Genomic DNA, 16,440 nt, shown 5'->3' on the forward strand with positions numbered 1-16,440 from the left:
TAAAATTCAAAGAAAATTATCCTGGTAACTGAAATCTGACTTGAATTTTTAGTCCTACACTGAAAATCCAAGACCAAAGCAATCACAAAGGGGAAAAAAGAAGGCTTGTGAACCAGTTTTAATAAGCCAATTTACAACGAGGAGGGGTGTGGGGGGAGGGGAGGAGGAGAAAAGAGAATATCTTGATACATAACAACATAGTGCCCCTGAAGGGATTCTTTTATTTGAGCATGTGCACACATGCACACATAATTTTTCTATGTGAAAGCTGGAATCACAACAAATGCGATATTAAGAATTCTGTGGCTGATATGATTACTATATTGTACACACGTACAGTTCCGCTTTTTAAAGAAAAATGCCTTCAACTTTTCTGTTTTGACAGTGATACAAATAACTAAGAGTTTTCTACCACCCTAGGTGGCTCTGCGACCCTTGGATTCATGAGCTTTTAATATTTAATTGAAAACACCTGAAAAACCTACATGGCTGATGGTCCGGTGGAGCGAATGCTTCCACTGTAGAAAGACGAATCTTCTCGACACCGGATCACAGCCTGAAATTTTTCCCTGAATTCTCCTGAGAGAATATAAACTGACTTAAAAAGCAAGGTGGTGCAGAGACAGCATATTTTCATTTTGTCAAATGTATGCCAACTAGAAATACTGGACACAGTAACTTCTTCTGCCACTGGTTCACGTAAGCAGCAGGCCACCATCTATCAGGCCGGGTCAGAGTCACCCAATCCTGATTCAGGACGGGCTGGTATTCCTTAAAAGAGAATCCCTGCCATTTCCAATCACTAAGGCGACCAGATCTATCTTTGACTTCTTACATATTCCTATACCCTTCCTTTGCGGCCCTTAGATAAATTAGTTCTACATCCCTTTTGAATGATCCAATCCCTGTTTCTAAGACTTCTCCCAAGCCGGGCCATGTACTTTGGATGCTCACTTCTTGCTTCTAGCTCCCCCATAACCCTCCTTTCATCAATTAGGTAGCTTCAGCAACCGCTTTTTTTTAAGTGCCTCTTTTATTGAAATGTAAGTCACATAACACACAAGTCGCTGAGATAAAGTGTACAATTCGATGGTTTTTAGGGTTTTTTGCGGATATGTGCAACCATCACCATGATCAATTTTAGAACATGTGAAACACCCCGAGAAACCCCATACCCGTTAGCAGTCACCTCTCATTCTCCCTATCCACCCCTCTCAGTCCTAGGCAACCATGAGTCTGTTTTCTGACTCTACAGATTTGCCAATCCTGGACATGTCATACAGATGGCGTCAAACAATATGTGGTCTCTTGTGACTGGCTTCTTTCGGTTAGCATGTTTTCAAGGGTCATCCATGTGACAGCACGTGTCAGGACGTCATTCCTTTTTATTGCTGAATGATATTCCGCTGTATCCATATACCATATAGCACATTTTATCTGTGAACATCTAGGTTGTGTCTGCTTTTTTGGCTATTATGGATAACGTTGCTATGAGCGTATCTACAAGCTTTCGTGTGGTCATAATATTTTCATTTCTTTGGGGTGCATACCTAAATTGTTGCGTCGTAGAATATCTCTCACCTTTTGAGGAACTAGACCCAAAGGCTGCACAATTTTTATACTCCTATCAGCAGTGTATAAGGGTTCCCATTTCTCCAAATGCACAGCAACACTTGTTACTATCTGACTTTCTGGCTGTAGCCATCCTGGTAGGTATGAAGTGGTATCTCACTAAGGCTCTGATTTTCATTTCCCTGATGGCTAAGGATGCGGAGTATCTTTTCATGTGCTTATTGGTCATTTGAAGTTTATTTATTTTTGAATGTTTTCCCTTTAGTCATACCTTGACAAATATAAATTACAGTACAAAATAAAATACTTAAGCCCACCAAAATGAGGGGACATGCAAAAAATACCTTTAGAAGTAAGTTATCTAGGGGCACATGGGTGGCTCAGTCAGTTGAGCATCCGACTCTTTTTTTTTTTTTTTTTTTTGGTTCAGGTCATGACCTCACAGTTCGTGAGTTCAAATCCTGCATTGGACTCTGCACTGACAGCGTGGAGTCTGCTTGGGATTCTCTCTGTCCCTCCCTCGCTCTCTTTCTCTCTCTCAGAAAAAGTAAATAAACTTTAAAAAAAGTTAAAAAGAAAAGAAGTTATCTATGTTTTTTGTTGAATAAGTTATTCATGAAGTACATCTGTATAAACCTGTACCAGATGTTAAGATTTAAAAACATCAGATAATGTTCCTTTCCTCAAGAATTTTACAATTATTTTTATAAAATGGAAAGTTATTACTAAGTCTTTAAAGGGTTGTCTTTTTTTTTAATATGTCCTATTTTATTTCTACTGGTATCTATTTTGGATTACAAATAATAATTTGTATTCTCAACTAAGGTATGTCTCTCTTTTTAAATGAATGTGTTTAACAGTGTAAAGGACAAGCGGTTTAAAAAATACCATTAAAAAATTATTCTTCCTTCTCCTAAAAACTGAGTAAGATACACATTTAAATGCCTGGAGAGTCTCCCAATCTAGTAATTTTTAAATGCTATTTCATAAGAAAGGATTCTTTTTGTAGGTGATATACATGGTGATTCGGGGGTATATCCTTTGTCAGCAACTTTAGCTGTATCTATTTACATACTTATTGAAGGAATCAGAAAAGGGAAAAATATACTCACTTCTCTACTATGAGCTAAAACTGCAATTACTGGGAATGATAGTTTATGGAAAAATGATTACAAAATCCTTACAGTCCATGAATGCAGTAAATTTTCAAGGTTGTACCTTCTGTTTCTTTTAACTATTCTAGAAGTACAAAAAAACCAAAAAATCTTAGAAAATCAAGACAAGTCAATCACTTAGTTCTGACACACACACACACACACACACACACACACACTTTTAACTGTTAAATTAAAAAGTAGATTCACCAACTTAACATTAAATATTTTCCATGTAACTTAGTTAGAATCTCTAACTTCAAATACCAGATTCCCATACAGACATTAAGATGTTTTTCAACTTACTGCTTAACCCCTTTGTATCTGCTTTTGTCTGGCATTTCTTCAAGGTCACAGTATATAAAATCAGTCAACAGAATTTGGGTCTTGTGTCATAGCCAAACATGCTCTGGAAGCCTCTACATAATTAACATATTTAACCAACCCTTGTATATTAGTTTTAAATGTGTTAAGTTATCAAAATCACCAGTCTCCAATAGCAGCATCAGTAAAAATGCAACCACATGAACAAAGATCCTGGCTACAAACTCCCTACTCAAAAGTGCCACATGACACAAGAGAAACAATTCAAGCTTAACTGTAAAAATTTTTAATAAGTAAAGAAGAAGAAAATCTGCCTACGGGAAATGAATTTTCCCAAATACAAATTCTTAGGAAAACCTAGGGAATGATAAATGAAACAAATGGAAACATGCATTTAATCCCTCCTACACGAATATCATAGTCTTTCAAGGGAGAGGGAGGCAGGGAGGGATGTGTAATATGGGGGGGAATTTATAGAACAACAAGAACAGAACACCAATCGAAACTAGGATTTTGAGATCTTCAGAAAAGGACACTTCTCTGTTAAGAAAATCATTTACCTTCAAATCGAAGGCCAAACCAGAAGATTTTGCAAAAGCCCCTCAACAACAGAATTTTATATGTTTATGGTCGCTTGCTTATTTGCCAGCTCATTCGCACCATTATGTGCGGTTTACTGGAAAAACTCTGTGAAAGGTTCCTTGTATTATTTTTACCTGAGGAGGTGCCTTTTTCAGTAACACGAGAAGAGCCTGTAATACCAGATTAGAAAATCGAGGGCCAATGGGGACATAATCTGGAAGAGAAATATTGCTCTGTTTTAGGGATTCAATACGTATATGCACATATTCCAAACATTCAGATTTTTCTGCATCGAGAATAAACACAGCCCCAAGTGACTGTCAGGCAACTAATGATAATTAGAAAAAAATATCTCCAATAACTTAAATGCTTAAAACATTATGTAAGAACTCTCACCCATACATTTTTTTTAAAAAAGCTTCTAAATATCCATTTTGAGTTCAGGTAGACATTTTTTTTTTTTTTTAAATATTCAGAGACATTCTTTTTAAGGGAGAAGAAAAAAACCCAGATATATTTACTAAGCATTTCCAGAAAATGACCACAAACCACATTAGTATAGTAAGCTTGCAGCAACAAAACATACCAGAAAATGGGTAGTGGGGGGCGGGGGAGATGGCAAATAATAACGTAAGTAAGATACTTCAAAATGACTGAAATGATGATAGAGCCACTAAGACTGGTCCTCAGATGGGGAAGAACAGAGAACTTTCTACAACTTTCTGTTAAACTTCTACTAATCCTTCAAGATTCAGCATGAATGCTACCTCCTCAGCTTTCTCTGTATTGTGCTTAGAACGACCTTCAGGCATTAGCCCTCTGAAGTCAAAAGTGATCTTTCCCTTTTCTGAATATCCAAAACATATGGCACATTCTACTTTGCATTCGTTTTTCCCAATATATGTTATAGCGACAGCATCTTATTTTTTGAGACCCTACTAATTTTAGCCCAGTAGTAAGGGCTCAGCTTACTTGTCGAATAAATGAACAAACAAGTACAGATAATAACTATTCATACAAGTGAAAATATACTCAGAGGGCACACATTCCTGACATAGTAGTGTTGCTATGACCACACATCTCAATTGTGTTTAGATAAAGGAATTTACACAGAGCTATGAGTTTGTGCTTAAAAGCTTTTAAAGAAATAATCCTATAAACTGGGCCGAAATGTATCAAAAATAGCAGACCAAAACCCCAGGGTCACTAAATAAAACTACCAAATTAAGAAGACCTCAGATACACCTTTATATATAAAGGTATGTCTTTGCTTTATAACAAACATTGCCTTAAGAAACGAGAAAATAAATAACAGAGGGCTAAAGCAAGTCTGAAAATCATGAGGAAAATTTGGTAAGTACAGTTTCGCTGGAATCATTACTACACCATTTTGGATAGCTTGAGAAGGGATCACTCAGGTGTTGGGTAGTACCTTAAGAAGTTTATGAAGTCACCATGTGGGTTCCATTTCAGTACAGTTATCACAGCATCCTGAGTGACTATTATAATGCACTTATTCCAGATTTATCTAATTTTTGCAATGAAATAAAATGTAAGTAATAACACTTTTCTGGCATTTACTGGGGGATTACCACACCTTATGAACTGTGTGCAGGGACTGTCTTATTCATTTCTGTATCCTGTAGGAGTGCATTTAAGCAAAGGAGATGTTTACTCAATATTTTTAAGAATTACTATAGAACACTTTCAACTTTCAGAATGTTTTCAACATATTTATCCTATTTTTGTCTTCACGATTACTCCATGGGATGAGTGAGGAAGGAAACACTGTCTCTGTTTTATAAGAACAGACACTGAGGTACAAGGCACTCGCAGCTTATCCCCAAGTGTTATTTCACTCCATTCATATGTCCCTCCTCCTTACTTAGTTCTGTCAAAGTTCCTAAGTGGAAACTCTGGGGTACGGATGGGCAACTCAGAGGTACAAAACAGCAAATATATCACTCAATGGAAATTACTAACCGCTTATTATGGGCAGGGAACTCTGTGGAAGAAACAAAATAATATGAGGTATGGGCCCTTATGGGAAAGCAGTTGATAATGGAGTTATGGTCATAAGGCATATTTAACATGAAAACCATCACTGACTTCGCATATAAGAACATAGTTCTTTGTAAGACAAAGAAAAGTAATTCTATTGCTCTGTAGTTTACAGATACCCATTATTTTTCTCTTGTAATTTGCGAGACATTAGTGTAATGTGGCAAAGATAGTACAATGGCAAAAGTTATGTGACTCACCAAGCAGTCTCTCAATGTCATCTACAACCACACAGCTAAGCTGGGATTTGTATGCATCATCAAAGATCTGGAAGAAAGCAAAACCATTTATTATCTCACTGCTCTCCATAATTATGACAATATCCACAAAGATAAAATTTACTTAATTCTTGAGCAATGCCTAAACAAAGCACAGTATAACACCAATATTTCAGACTCTACTACATTAGAATTTAACAGACAATAGGATTTTAAAACTAAGAGTTCCTGCCATTTAAAAATGAGGAAATTGAGGCCCAAAGCAGTTAAATGACTTGCTCAAGATGACACAACTGGATCACAGCTGAGCAAGAAGTAGGGTGATGCTATTTTCAGCCCCACGAGCTGGATGTGTCACACACAGGCATGCTGAGGAATGCTGGTCATTAATCAACTGGCAAATCTCATCAAATTATCACAATGGTCTCTCCTATGTCAGGAGCGTGACTTCAGTGTTGTGACTCAAGAGCTAGACGGAGCCACAAGGGATGCGTAGAATAAAACTAGATGTCATTTTATTATCTATAAGAGTTGTGGCCCTGGCTAAGCAAGAATAACACTGAAAGAATCCTGTTCACTCAAATCAGACCATGGTCTGATGGTTAAAATGTTTACAGAAGAGTTAAAGTTGGTTATAAAGGATCAGATAGATGTATCTTTAGAACCAGACAAAAGATAACAGTACATTGTCTTAAGGCAGTGAAAGAAATGCAAATTAAAGCAAGCAGTAAAGGAAATCGTTATATCCTCACAAGGATGTAGCAATTTCAAGCCAGACAGAAGATTTAATTTACGTATAAGTTGAATGTAAGTGCCCAAGGCCTTGAGACCAGGCTTTTCATAAATGTGGGCGTTCCTATTCTAGCGACTATAACTGGGTTCAGGGCATCTCACAGATGTCAGCTGTAAGAAGGAATTCCTGCATCCCAGCCTGGTCTTTCTGGTTGATAAATAACCTCAATGCACCAAGATGGTAGCCACCCCTCCACCCATCTTGCTTGGGGTAGCATAATATTCCTTAGTGGTTATCTTTTAACCATAGATAATTAAGTATTAGGTACAGAAATAAAGTAAATCAAAGCCTTCCATATTAATATTTTTCATATCAAATTTAAAGACAACTTGTGTATACCTGGTCTCTAAAGTAACAGTTAAGAAAATTTACCGTATGAAGATTAGATTAGCCTTGCTAGTTCAATTTAAAATACACAATTGGATAATTCATTTTTATAAACTTTTACATTGGAAGGTAAGAGATAACTTAAATAGCCTTTCATATAGTAAAGATAATCTAAGGCTCACCATACTTTTATTAGTTGTATTTTAACTTATCATTAAATATAATTACCTTGAAAATGTTTTGTTAGACAAACAACTGAAGTACTTCAAAGAGAAAACAAAATACTTTAAATGGGTAAATATAATTTAAAATATTAAAATAAATTTAATTAAGTTGTAAAAGTCCCCTTTAAAGGAATTGCTAAATGTCACTAGACTTACAAATAGAATAAGAGATGTAACTGAACTTTTTTTAAAGTTCGTTTTCAGGAAGCCTTGGTGGCTCAGTCAGGTAAGCGTCTGACTTCAACTCAGGTCATGATCTCATGGTTCGTGGGCTCAAGCCCCATGTCGGACTCTGTACTGAAAGCTCGGAGCCTGGAGCCTGCTTCAGATTCTGTGTCTCCCTCTCTCTCTCTCTGCCCCTCCCCAACTTGTGCTCTCTCTCTGTCTCTCAAAAATAAATAAACATTAAAAAAAAAAGTTTGTTTTGTGTTGAAAAACTAGGTTTTAAATTACAAAATTTTAGTATGCTGACTTTTCATTTTTTTTAAGTTAGTTTTGTTTGTTTATTTAATAGAGAGCGTGAGCAGGAGAGGGGCAAAGAGAAAGAGAGAGAGAGAGAGAGAGAGAGAGAGAGAGAGAGAGAGAGAGAGAATCCCAAGCAGGTTCTGTGCTGCCAGCGCAGAGCCCAATGCAGGGCTAGAACTCACAAACTGTGAGATCATGACCTGAGCCAAAATCAAGAGTTGGACGCTCAACCAGTCGACTAAGCCACCCAGGCACCCCGACTTTTCATTCTTTAAGCCTCAAATTAGCTCTACACGGTCCTTTTATGCTCAAAAGTCACCCTCAAAGATGTAAAACAAAAACCCTGGCAAAGTGGACAATCTAGATAGTAGGTTCCTCCCAACATGCTATCTGTTCTTTAAGGTAGGAACTGTCTTCCTCAGTATTAGGTTTGCAATGTCTGACACGTCACTGGTGCTTAATAAACGTTTCCTGCTTGCGTGTGTGAAAGAACACCTCTGTTGCTTGCTTTCCTTTGCACCGTCCCCTTAACCCCTTGTTCACTCTCCCACACTGTGTTAAATCCCATTTTAAAATCCCATTTACTCTTGCCTCCTCAGCTATGTATCTCCCCGCTGGATTGTGAGGTGGATAAAAACTTTATTCGTGTTGTCTTTAGGATCTGGCACAGAATAGTATTTATACTTGCCCAGTGGATTTGGTGATTCAAACGACACAAGTTCTAATTCCATCTTGCCATAAATCACTTGTCTCTGTTCCGTTTTGGTACAGCATTTTGTATATTGTACACATATTAAGGGTCCATTGTATTCTTCCTTGTATTATACTAGACTATAAGCCCTTTGAAGGCAAGTGGTGTCTTAATTATCTCTGTATCCTCACATTACTTAATATAATGCCTTACCAGAAAGTAATCAATAAATATTTTCTGTAAGAGTAAATTTGCATTTTAAATTCAAGCAAGGTCACGATCTCGCGGTCCGTGAGTTCGAGCCCCGCGTCGGGCTCTGGGCTGATGGCTCAGAGCCTGGAGCCTGTTTCCGATTCTGTGTCTCCCTCTCTCTCTGCCCCTCCCCCGTTCATGCTCTGTCTCTCTCTGTCCCAAAAATAAATAAATGTTGAAAAAAAAAATTTTTTTTAATTCAAGCAGAAATATCAACAAGTAGTTGGAGATGTACGATTGAAGTCAGGGTATGGGGCTCACCTTCAGGGCAGTCAGTGATTGCTGAAACCACGAGAGGGGATGATATCTTCAAGGAGAAATGGTAGAGGTAAAAGAACAATGGGTCAAGTACCAAATCTTAGAGCGTTGGTCTATTCATTCAACAAATAATTTTGAATTCCTATTATGTGTCAAGCATTAACGAAGGCAATGGAGAGAGTAACGAAAAAGACATATACGATCCCACCTCCGCAAAAACTGGAGTGGGGGAGCAGGTCCACGTAACCATAATGAAGCATGACGCTACTATGCTGGAGGAAATACAAGATGAGATGGTGCTGTATAGCGAAAGAGCTGGGGTAGTCACTGGGGAGACCCACGCACGAGCTGGCATGTGGTCGGGCTGTAGTTCTCCACCCCCTCTTACGTCAGGGATGGCTATGGGGCTCGTGTCGGTTAATGAAATGTGACTGGAAATATAGATCACTTTCCGAAAGGAGCTTTAAGAGCTACTGCACGATTCACCATGTTGCCTTTATCTGGCCTCGGCTATCATGCCATCACATGTGAGATGGAGCCTCTGTTACATGTTAGTTTGAGTCTCTGAGAAACTTCAATGAGCAGAGCTCCCCCTCTGAGCCATGATGGACATGCAGTGTGAATAAGAATTAAACCGTGTTATGTTAAGCCACTGAGATTTGAGGGTTGCTCAGTATTGCAGCATAACTTAGCCTATCCTAACTGACACTGAGGATTATGGAATCAACGATGGTGTCCTAAGTTTAGGAAGTGACATTTAAGCTGAGACCTGAAGGATACACAACCAGTGGAAAACGGAGAAGAAACTGTTCCGAGAGGAGCATACTGAATATTAGGAGGCTCAGAGTGAGAAAATTCAGAAGCACTGCAGGAACTGACACATAGTCAGTAAGAATTAAAATGAAGAGATGTTGGTGTGGTATGTGTGGGAAATGGTTGGTGAGAGTTGAAGCAGAAGAGGTGACGAAAGAGCCTGGACGTGAAGTGTCTTACATCTCATATGAGTTGAAGTTTTACTGTAAGGAAATGAAAAGCCACTAAAGGATTTTAAATAATGGACTAACATGTCAGGTTTATGATTAAGAAACATTTTTCTGCCTGATGTAGAGAAAACATCAGAAGGGAGTAATCATTGTTTAATACTGTAGAATTCCAGGTGAAAGATAATGGTGGTCTGGAAGCGGGAGGGGGGGTGTTCTATAAGTGGATGGACTCTAGAGATGTTTAGGAGGCAGAACTGAAAAGACTTGGGGATGAACGGGTGTGGTAATGAGGAGGAAACTAGAGCCAAGGGTTCTTTCTGGTTTGGCCACTAAAATAGAGAACAGAGGAGAAGGTCGTCTGGGGATGGGTCATGATGAGTACATGTAAAGAGCAGGGAAAGAGAAGCTCCTCACCTCTCCTTGCACCACCCCTCAAAGGGAAGGAAAATAGGACATTTATTTCAGCCTCCTGATACATAATGATGGACCCTTTTAGGTTTGAGTTGGTGAATTCAAGATAGTAGAAAAGTTTAGAAGCGGTTCCTTAGTGGCTCTTTGCTATTTTTTTGAAGACCGGACCCAATATAGCAGCCAGTGTGGTATCCTATAAACTTTAGTGATTTCAAGGAGTCCCTGCAAATAATGCTTGCTCTTCAAATCACTGTTCAGAATTCCACAAAGGCTCTGATGCCATCATGGAACTCTGTCTGTCAGGCTGCAATATTGTGGGTTAGAGCCACAGGGCCCGGGGACATGGTGGAGTGGCTATGTGCAGTACTAGCTTTTTCCTGAATCAGTCCGTCTCCCTTCTCAAGAACAGTGGAGAGCTTACACTGCTACAGAAATCTTACTCGGGACATTGCTGGGGTCAAAACTGATGATAAATTGGTACGCTGTCTCACCAATTTACCTCAGATACTGTGTTCATGAAGCATTACAAATCCCTTCATAGTTGACTGCATGACTTACCTGTAAGATTTTAGAAGAAAAGTACCTACGGCAGTCATTTAATGTAGTTGTTTGTTTTTTTTTTTACAGACAGCTCTTAATGTACTAATTACTATCATGAGGAGAGGAGCACTCACAGCTAACTCTCTTAACAACCTACTAACCATGACAAAGGCTGTGCGATTCCAGTTGTAACTTGACCAGTTTCAGTTGACAGGTCAACTGAAACTCCTTTGGGTAGCAACTCTGCTCTAATTTAAATACACACACCCCTTTCACTTCTTACACACGTAATTCTTTACTAGTGTAATGGAAGGTCACCACCCTTCCCCCAGATCCCTGTTTCTGGCCTAGTGTCCTCAGTCCCTTCCAGTCTAGGCTCCCTGGCCCAGGCCCCAGCACAATGTTCACTAAGAAGACACTCAGATTTGACTGACAAGTACACGCAATTAGCTGCCAGATGAAAATCCTAGTGAGATATTTACACAGTGAGTTGGGAAGTTCTACCACAACTTTAGGTAGATAAACCCAAAAAGGAGCAGTGGTATCAGAAAGAAAGATGCAGAAAAAAAAAAAGAAAAATGTACAAACCGCCCCAGCTAGAGCACTACAACTGACGTGCCAAACTTACCATTGCTAAGGGCACACGGCAGATAGATACACAGTGCCGCTGCACAACAAATGACGCCCGACAAAAGTCAGGCAGATGGGCTGAAGCTGGGCTAGTGGTCGTTCTCAAAGACTCCTTGTTTGCTTGTTTTCAAGATTTTTAATTTTAAGTAACCTCTACACCCAATGTGGGACTTGAACTTACAACCCTGAGATCAAGAGTCGCACGCATGCTCTACCAACTGAGCCAGCCAGGAGCCCCTCCCAAAGTGTCTTTAAAAATTAATTTAAATTCAGATCCTCTCACTTAGTACGACAAAAGTACGTGCGATGCTCAAGTTTCATCTTAGTGGAGAGGTTCTCAGTTGGGGATCAGATAAATAGTTATCATGCAAACCAGGACACCTGAAAGTAGGGAGCTGTTAATAATCATGTTGGAAGAACAGGTAAAAACCAGGATTGCTCAAAGCAAATTGGAATGTCTGGTCATCCTAGTTTTATCAGGAAGTTTCCTACAGGAAACTTCTCAGTATAAAATTATCAGCATATAATATCAGTAAATATCAGCAGGTAAAATTATCAGTATATATAGCGTTAGAGTCTGATAAGAAGCCTGGAAGAGAAGGCTAAAGAAAAAGAATTGGAAGGACTGAAGAAAAAGTGCATAAAGAGTAGCATTGGTCAACACAGACATAATGACAGGTCTGTTCTAGAAGATGGACAGTTTCTCTAGAAAACAGAGAATCCCACAGTCTATTTCTACTCTTGAGTACCACATCTCTTGTATGCCAGGTAGGTAGCGGGTCATAAGAGACAAACTAAAGTACGAGGAGCCTGGGCTGAAGGCAAGAACATGCTGGAAGCACTATGCAAGCACGGAGGAAAAGAGGCGTGGGGCTCCTGCCACAAAGGGCTTGGGGCAGGTCTGATTATGGTCCTCAAGGACACTGCAAGTTCCCCAGGCACAGAGCCCACTCCTGGAATCTACAGACAAGCTGGGAGCCACCTGTGTGTAGGGGAGGGGCAGCAGCTGCAGCTTCTGGAGTCTACATGAATACACATGGGAACACGCCAGCATGAGCTCCACGTTAATCCCAGCCTTTCAGAATCACAAACCACAGCAAAGCATGTTCTAAGTGGATTCTATCCTCCATTTTCTATAACCTCATTAGTGCTCTGAGGCAAGTGAAGCCAAATTCTCTGGTTCTTCTGGGGCTGAAAGAGTTCATCTCAATTCTGAAGTGGTTGGCGTGAAGCACCTAGTTAGGAGGAATCTGATGACAGTAGGAATCTGATGACTTAGAAAATCCTTAATGTAGTAAATCTGTCAGCAATTAGTTGAAAGCATACCCTAATCATATTTGGTAGCATATAAAAACGTAAATGAGCAAATTCAAATCGGTGCTATCAGTAATAATCTCTAGTTTCTAAAAATAACCTGGGAGTAGACCAAGCAAACATTAGCTGTCTTCTAATGAAACTGCCTCAGGAAGTGGACCTAAACTTTTGGCAAAGCACTAAAGTTTCCTGGAATGACCTTAAAATCCCTCATTTGTTCTCCCTGCTTTTCAGGAAAAATTCTTACATTTTTTACATAACACAAACCACAGAGTGGGATATTCTTAATAATATAAAAAGTCACAAGGTCTGAAAGTTCCACTAAAGATCTGCACTATTCTCCTTTGTGTGCCAGAGATACGAGCGCCCAAAGAGAGAGTGTATTAAACAAAACAACGACATGCGCCCGCCCCCCAGCCATACAGGGACCAGCAGTCACTTCCGGAGTGTCCACTTCTCTCATTTAATACGTGCACAAACTTCGGCAAATCAGCTACCTGATATATCAGGATGTTAACCAAAAACATCCAAATTCTGTTGCTTAGTAACTGCTGTCAAAAGATCCAATTTCCAGCTCTGCTCTTTGTATGGACTAAACCATGAAAAGAGGAGGATTAGGCACCATGATTCTGTTCTGTACAGACTACAATTTGCAGTGGGATTTACAGGAGGATATTCAGAGAAGATTATTTCCTTCTTGCAAAGCTAGTGGAAAGGAAAATTTCTCCCATTAATTTTCAGTCCTTTAAAAACAAGACCATATTATGTTATTAGTGGGTATAGTTTTATAAATCACTGATATTCCTACTTAATTTTGTTCAAACAATTTAGTCACACTGGATTGTTCCATTTCATCTCTGTACTGATCGTGTACTCGGAAAGCATCAAGATTAGGTAATTAGTTAAAATCAAACCCTACTGTTTTGTTCTTTTGTTCATTTAATGGCACTAATAGAAATAGTAAATTAGATTTTTTAAAAAATATAGATGCAAAATGGATAAAGGAACAGAAATTTAAAAACAGAATGGAGTTGGGACGCAAACATAAACTAGGGAGAAGAAGGTCTGTAAATCCTTCAAATATCTTAATGGAACACGTGGTATCCCCGCCCACCCCACCCCTGAATGTGGGGATAATGGCAGTGTTGAGAAAGGATTTCTCTCCACAGAGAAAGGATTTATTAAGCAAATTAAGAGAAGTACAAGGTAAATTTTTAATGAACTGAGAATAAACTATCATGTATTTTAGCGCCCTCCATATGTGAACAAGAAGCAATAGCTTAATTACAATTAAATCTCTAAGATACTCATTAAAACAGGCCGAATGGCCTCCCTACTAACAAAAACTCTTACCTCTTGGTTTAAGCAATAAAATGGTACATAACGATATTCTATGAATTAGCTAGTCAGATCGTCTTTCTTAAGCAAAAATATGTTAAATTATATGAAATTATAGTTTTTAATTTCAACTATTACTGTTACAAAACATTTTAAAAAATCTTTCAACTTGAGTACTTACTCATTAAAATGTAGCTGAAGAAAGTTTTTAAATGTTTATTTTTGAGAGAAGGAGAGTGTGCGCATGCCCGTGCACATACACATGCGCACGCATGGGTGGGGGAAGGGCTTAGAGACAGGGAGAGAAAGAATCCCAAGGAGGCTCCAGGTTGTCAGGGCAGAGCCTGATGTGGGGGCTCAAGTTCAGGAACTGAGACCATGACCTGAGCTGAAATCAAGAGTTGGATGCTTAACCGACTGAGCCACCCAAGTGCCCCTGAAGAAATAATTTTAAATACCAATCTTTTACCTCACAAATTGGCAAAAAAAAAAAAAAAAAAAAAAAAAAGTTTTATTTATTTATTTTTTTAAAGAGTTAATTTTTAAATAATCTCTACATCCAACATGGGGCTTCAACTCACAACTCCAAGATCCAGAGTTGCATGCTCCACCAACTGAGCTAGGCAGGCACCCCAGGAAAAATATTTTAATAATATCAAGTGTAGGTGAGAGTCCAAGGAAACTGACATTCACATGATGGGGCTGCGAATGTAAACTGGTACAACTTTTTGAAGTACACTTTATAAATCAGCAGTATTTTTACATAAGAGTTTTGATACCAATATTCATCAGAAATCTTCAAAATATCAATGTTTTTACCTCAGCATCCCAATTCGGAGAATTCAAGGAAGTAACCAGAAATGTATATACAGCAATAATGATAAGTAAAAATAACCACTACACTTTACTGAGCACATATTCTATCCCAAAGCACTGCACATACTTTACATAGATTACCATCTCACTTAATTCTGAATATTATCTTCATTTCATAGACGAGAAAACAGAGGCTTATAAGTTAAGTGACTGTAAGACCTGGTAAGTGTGGTGGAGCTGTGATTCTAAGGTAGATCTATTTGAAACCTAAGCCCAAGTTCCCAGCCAATAGAATATGATGCTACTCTAAGAAAAATCTAGTAAGAAAATGGGGACGGTGATTTCTCTAGTTTGATAGTTCTAAAGAATATTATTTTTAATTGTGAAAAAGCCTGGAAACAAACTAAATGTCCAGCAAAAGGCGAATATTTCAATGAATATCATACAGGGGCGTCTGGGTGACAGTCGCTTGAACGTCCAACTTCAGCTCAGATCATGATCCTGTGGTTCCTAATTTCGAGACCTGCATTGGGCTCGCTGTTGTCAGCACAGAGCCTGCTTCAGATCCCTTGTCTCCCTCTCTGTCCCTTCCCTGCTCATACTCTCTTAAAAATGAACAAAAACATTAAAAATAAATAAATGAACGTTATACAGTTATTGACATAATACTGACATACATTTTAATGACATGGAAAAAGGCTCGTAATAGATTAAATGAAAAAAGCAGGTTTCAAACAGTATGTCCGGGGCACCTGGTGGCTCAGTCAGTTGAGTGTCTGACTCTTGATTTCATCTCAGGTCATGACTTCAGGGTTCATGGGACTGAGCTCCACCCTGGGCTCCGTGCTATTGGCATGGAGCCTGCTTGAGATTCTCTCTCTGCCCCTCCCCTGCTTGTGCTCTCTTTCTCTCAAATAATAAAATAAACTTAAAAAAAACAACAACCCCAAAACCCAGTATGTCCAATGTGATCCCCCATACACAATGCATGTGTATGTGTGTCGAAGCATACAAGAAAGTTGAAAGATAAACATGGCTTCTTTTTTCTTTTATTCTGTTCTTTTCTGTATTTTTAAAATTATTTTTGTGATCAGGAAAAGCTACATCTTTGGGGAGGGGGGTAGAACTCAAAAAGAAAGAAATGTCCTCTCCACAATCAATAAAAAATTATAGATTATTTGTGTTCTGGGGAAAAAAAAAATGAAGAAAGAAAACATCTTCTTCCCATCCTTACACTAAAAATGGAGGAAAGATTACAGCAGTGGGAGGTAGACCAGAAGCACTAAGGAATGGCATTTATATTTCATTTTCAAAAGCAGCCTGGAAGACTTAGCACCTTTAGACTGGTTTGAGCCCTCAGGCGTTTGTCAACCTATCATTAGGCAACAATGTGAAAACTATTTGCAGGGTAGGATTTTGCAATATTTCTGATATATTTCTAAGACTCCTAGGCTTCATTCTTTGTTCTGTACTTTAGTTACAGGGAA

General features: G+C 38.7%; 1 protein-coding gene across 1 annotated transcript in view; it reads right to left on the reverse strand.

The window, feature by feature from the left end:
* The window catches only part of NSF (N-ethylmaleimide sensitive factor, vesicle fusing ATPase), a 147,901-nt gene that overhangs the window by 24,856 nt on the left and 106,605 nt on the right, over positions 1-16,440 (reverse strand). Inside the window, exons 16-17 of the mRNA XM_030295291.2 lie at positions 5,894-5,960; positions 3,767-3,846 (exon numbers count right to left, since the gene is read on the reverse strand). Coding sequence (XP_030151151.1) covers positions 3,767-3,846; positions 5,894-5,960 — 147 coding nt within the window. The remainder of the gene's footprint in view (positions 1-3,766; positions 3,847-5,893; positions 5,961-16,440) is intronic.

This window comes from Lynx canadensis, chromosome E1, assembly GCF_007474595.2.
Source record: "Lynx canadensis isolate LIC74 chromosome E1, mLynCan4.pri.v2, whole genome shotgun sequence".
In the NCBI taxonomy this organism is placed as follows: Eukaryota; Metazoa; Chordata; class Mammalia; order Carnivora; family Felidae; genus Lynx; species Lynx canadensis.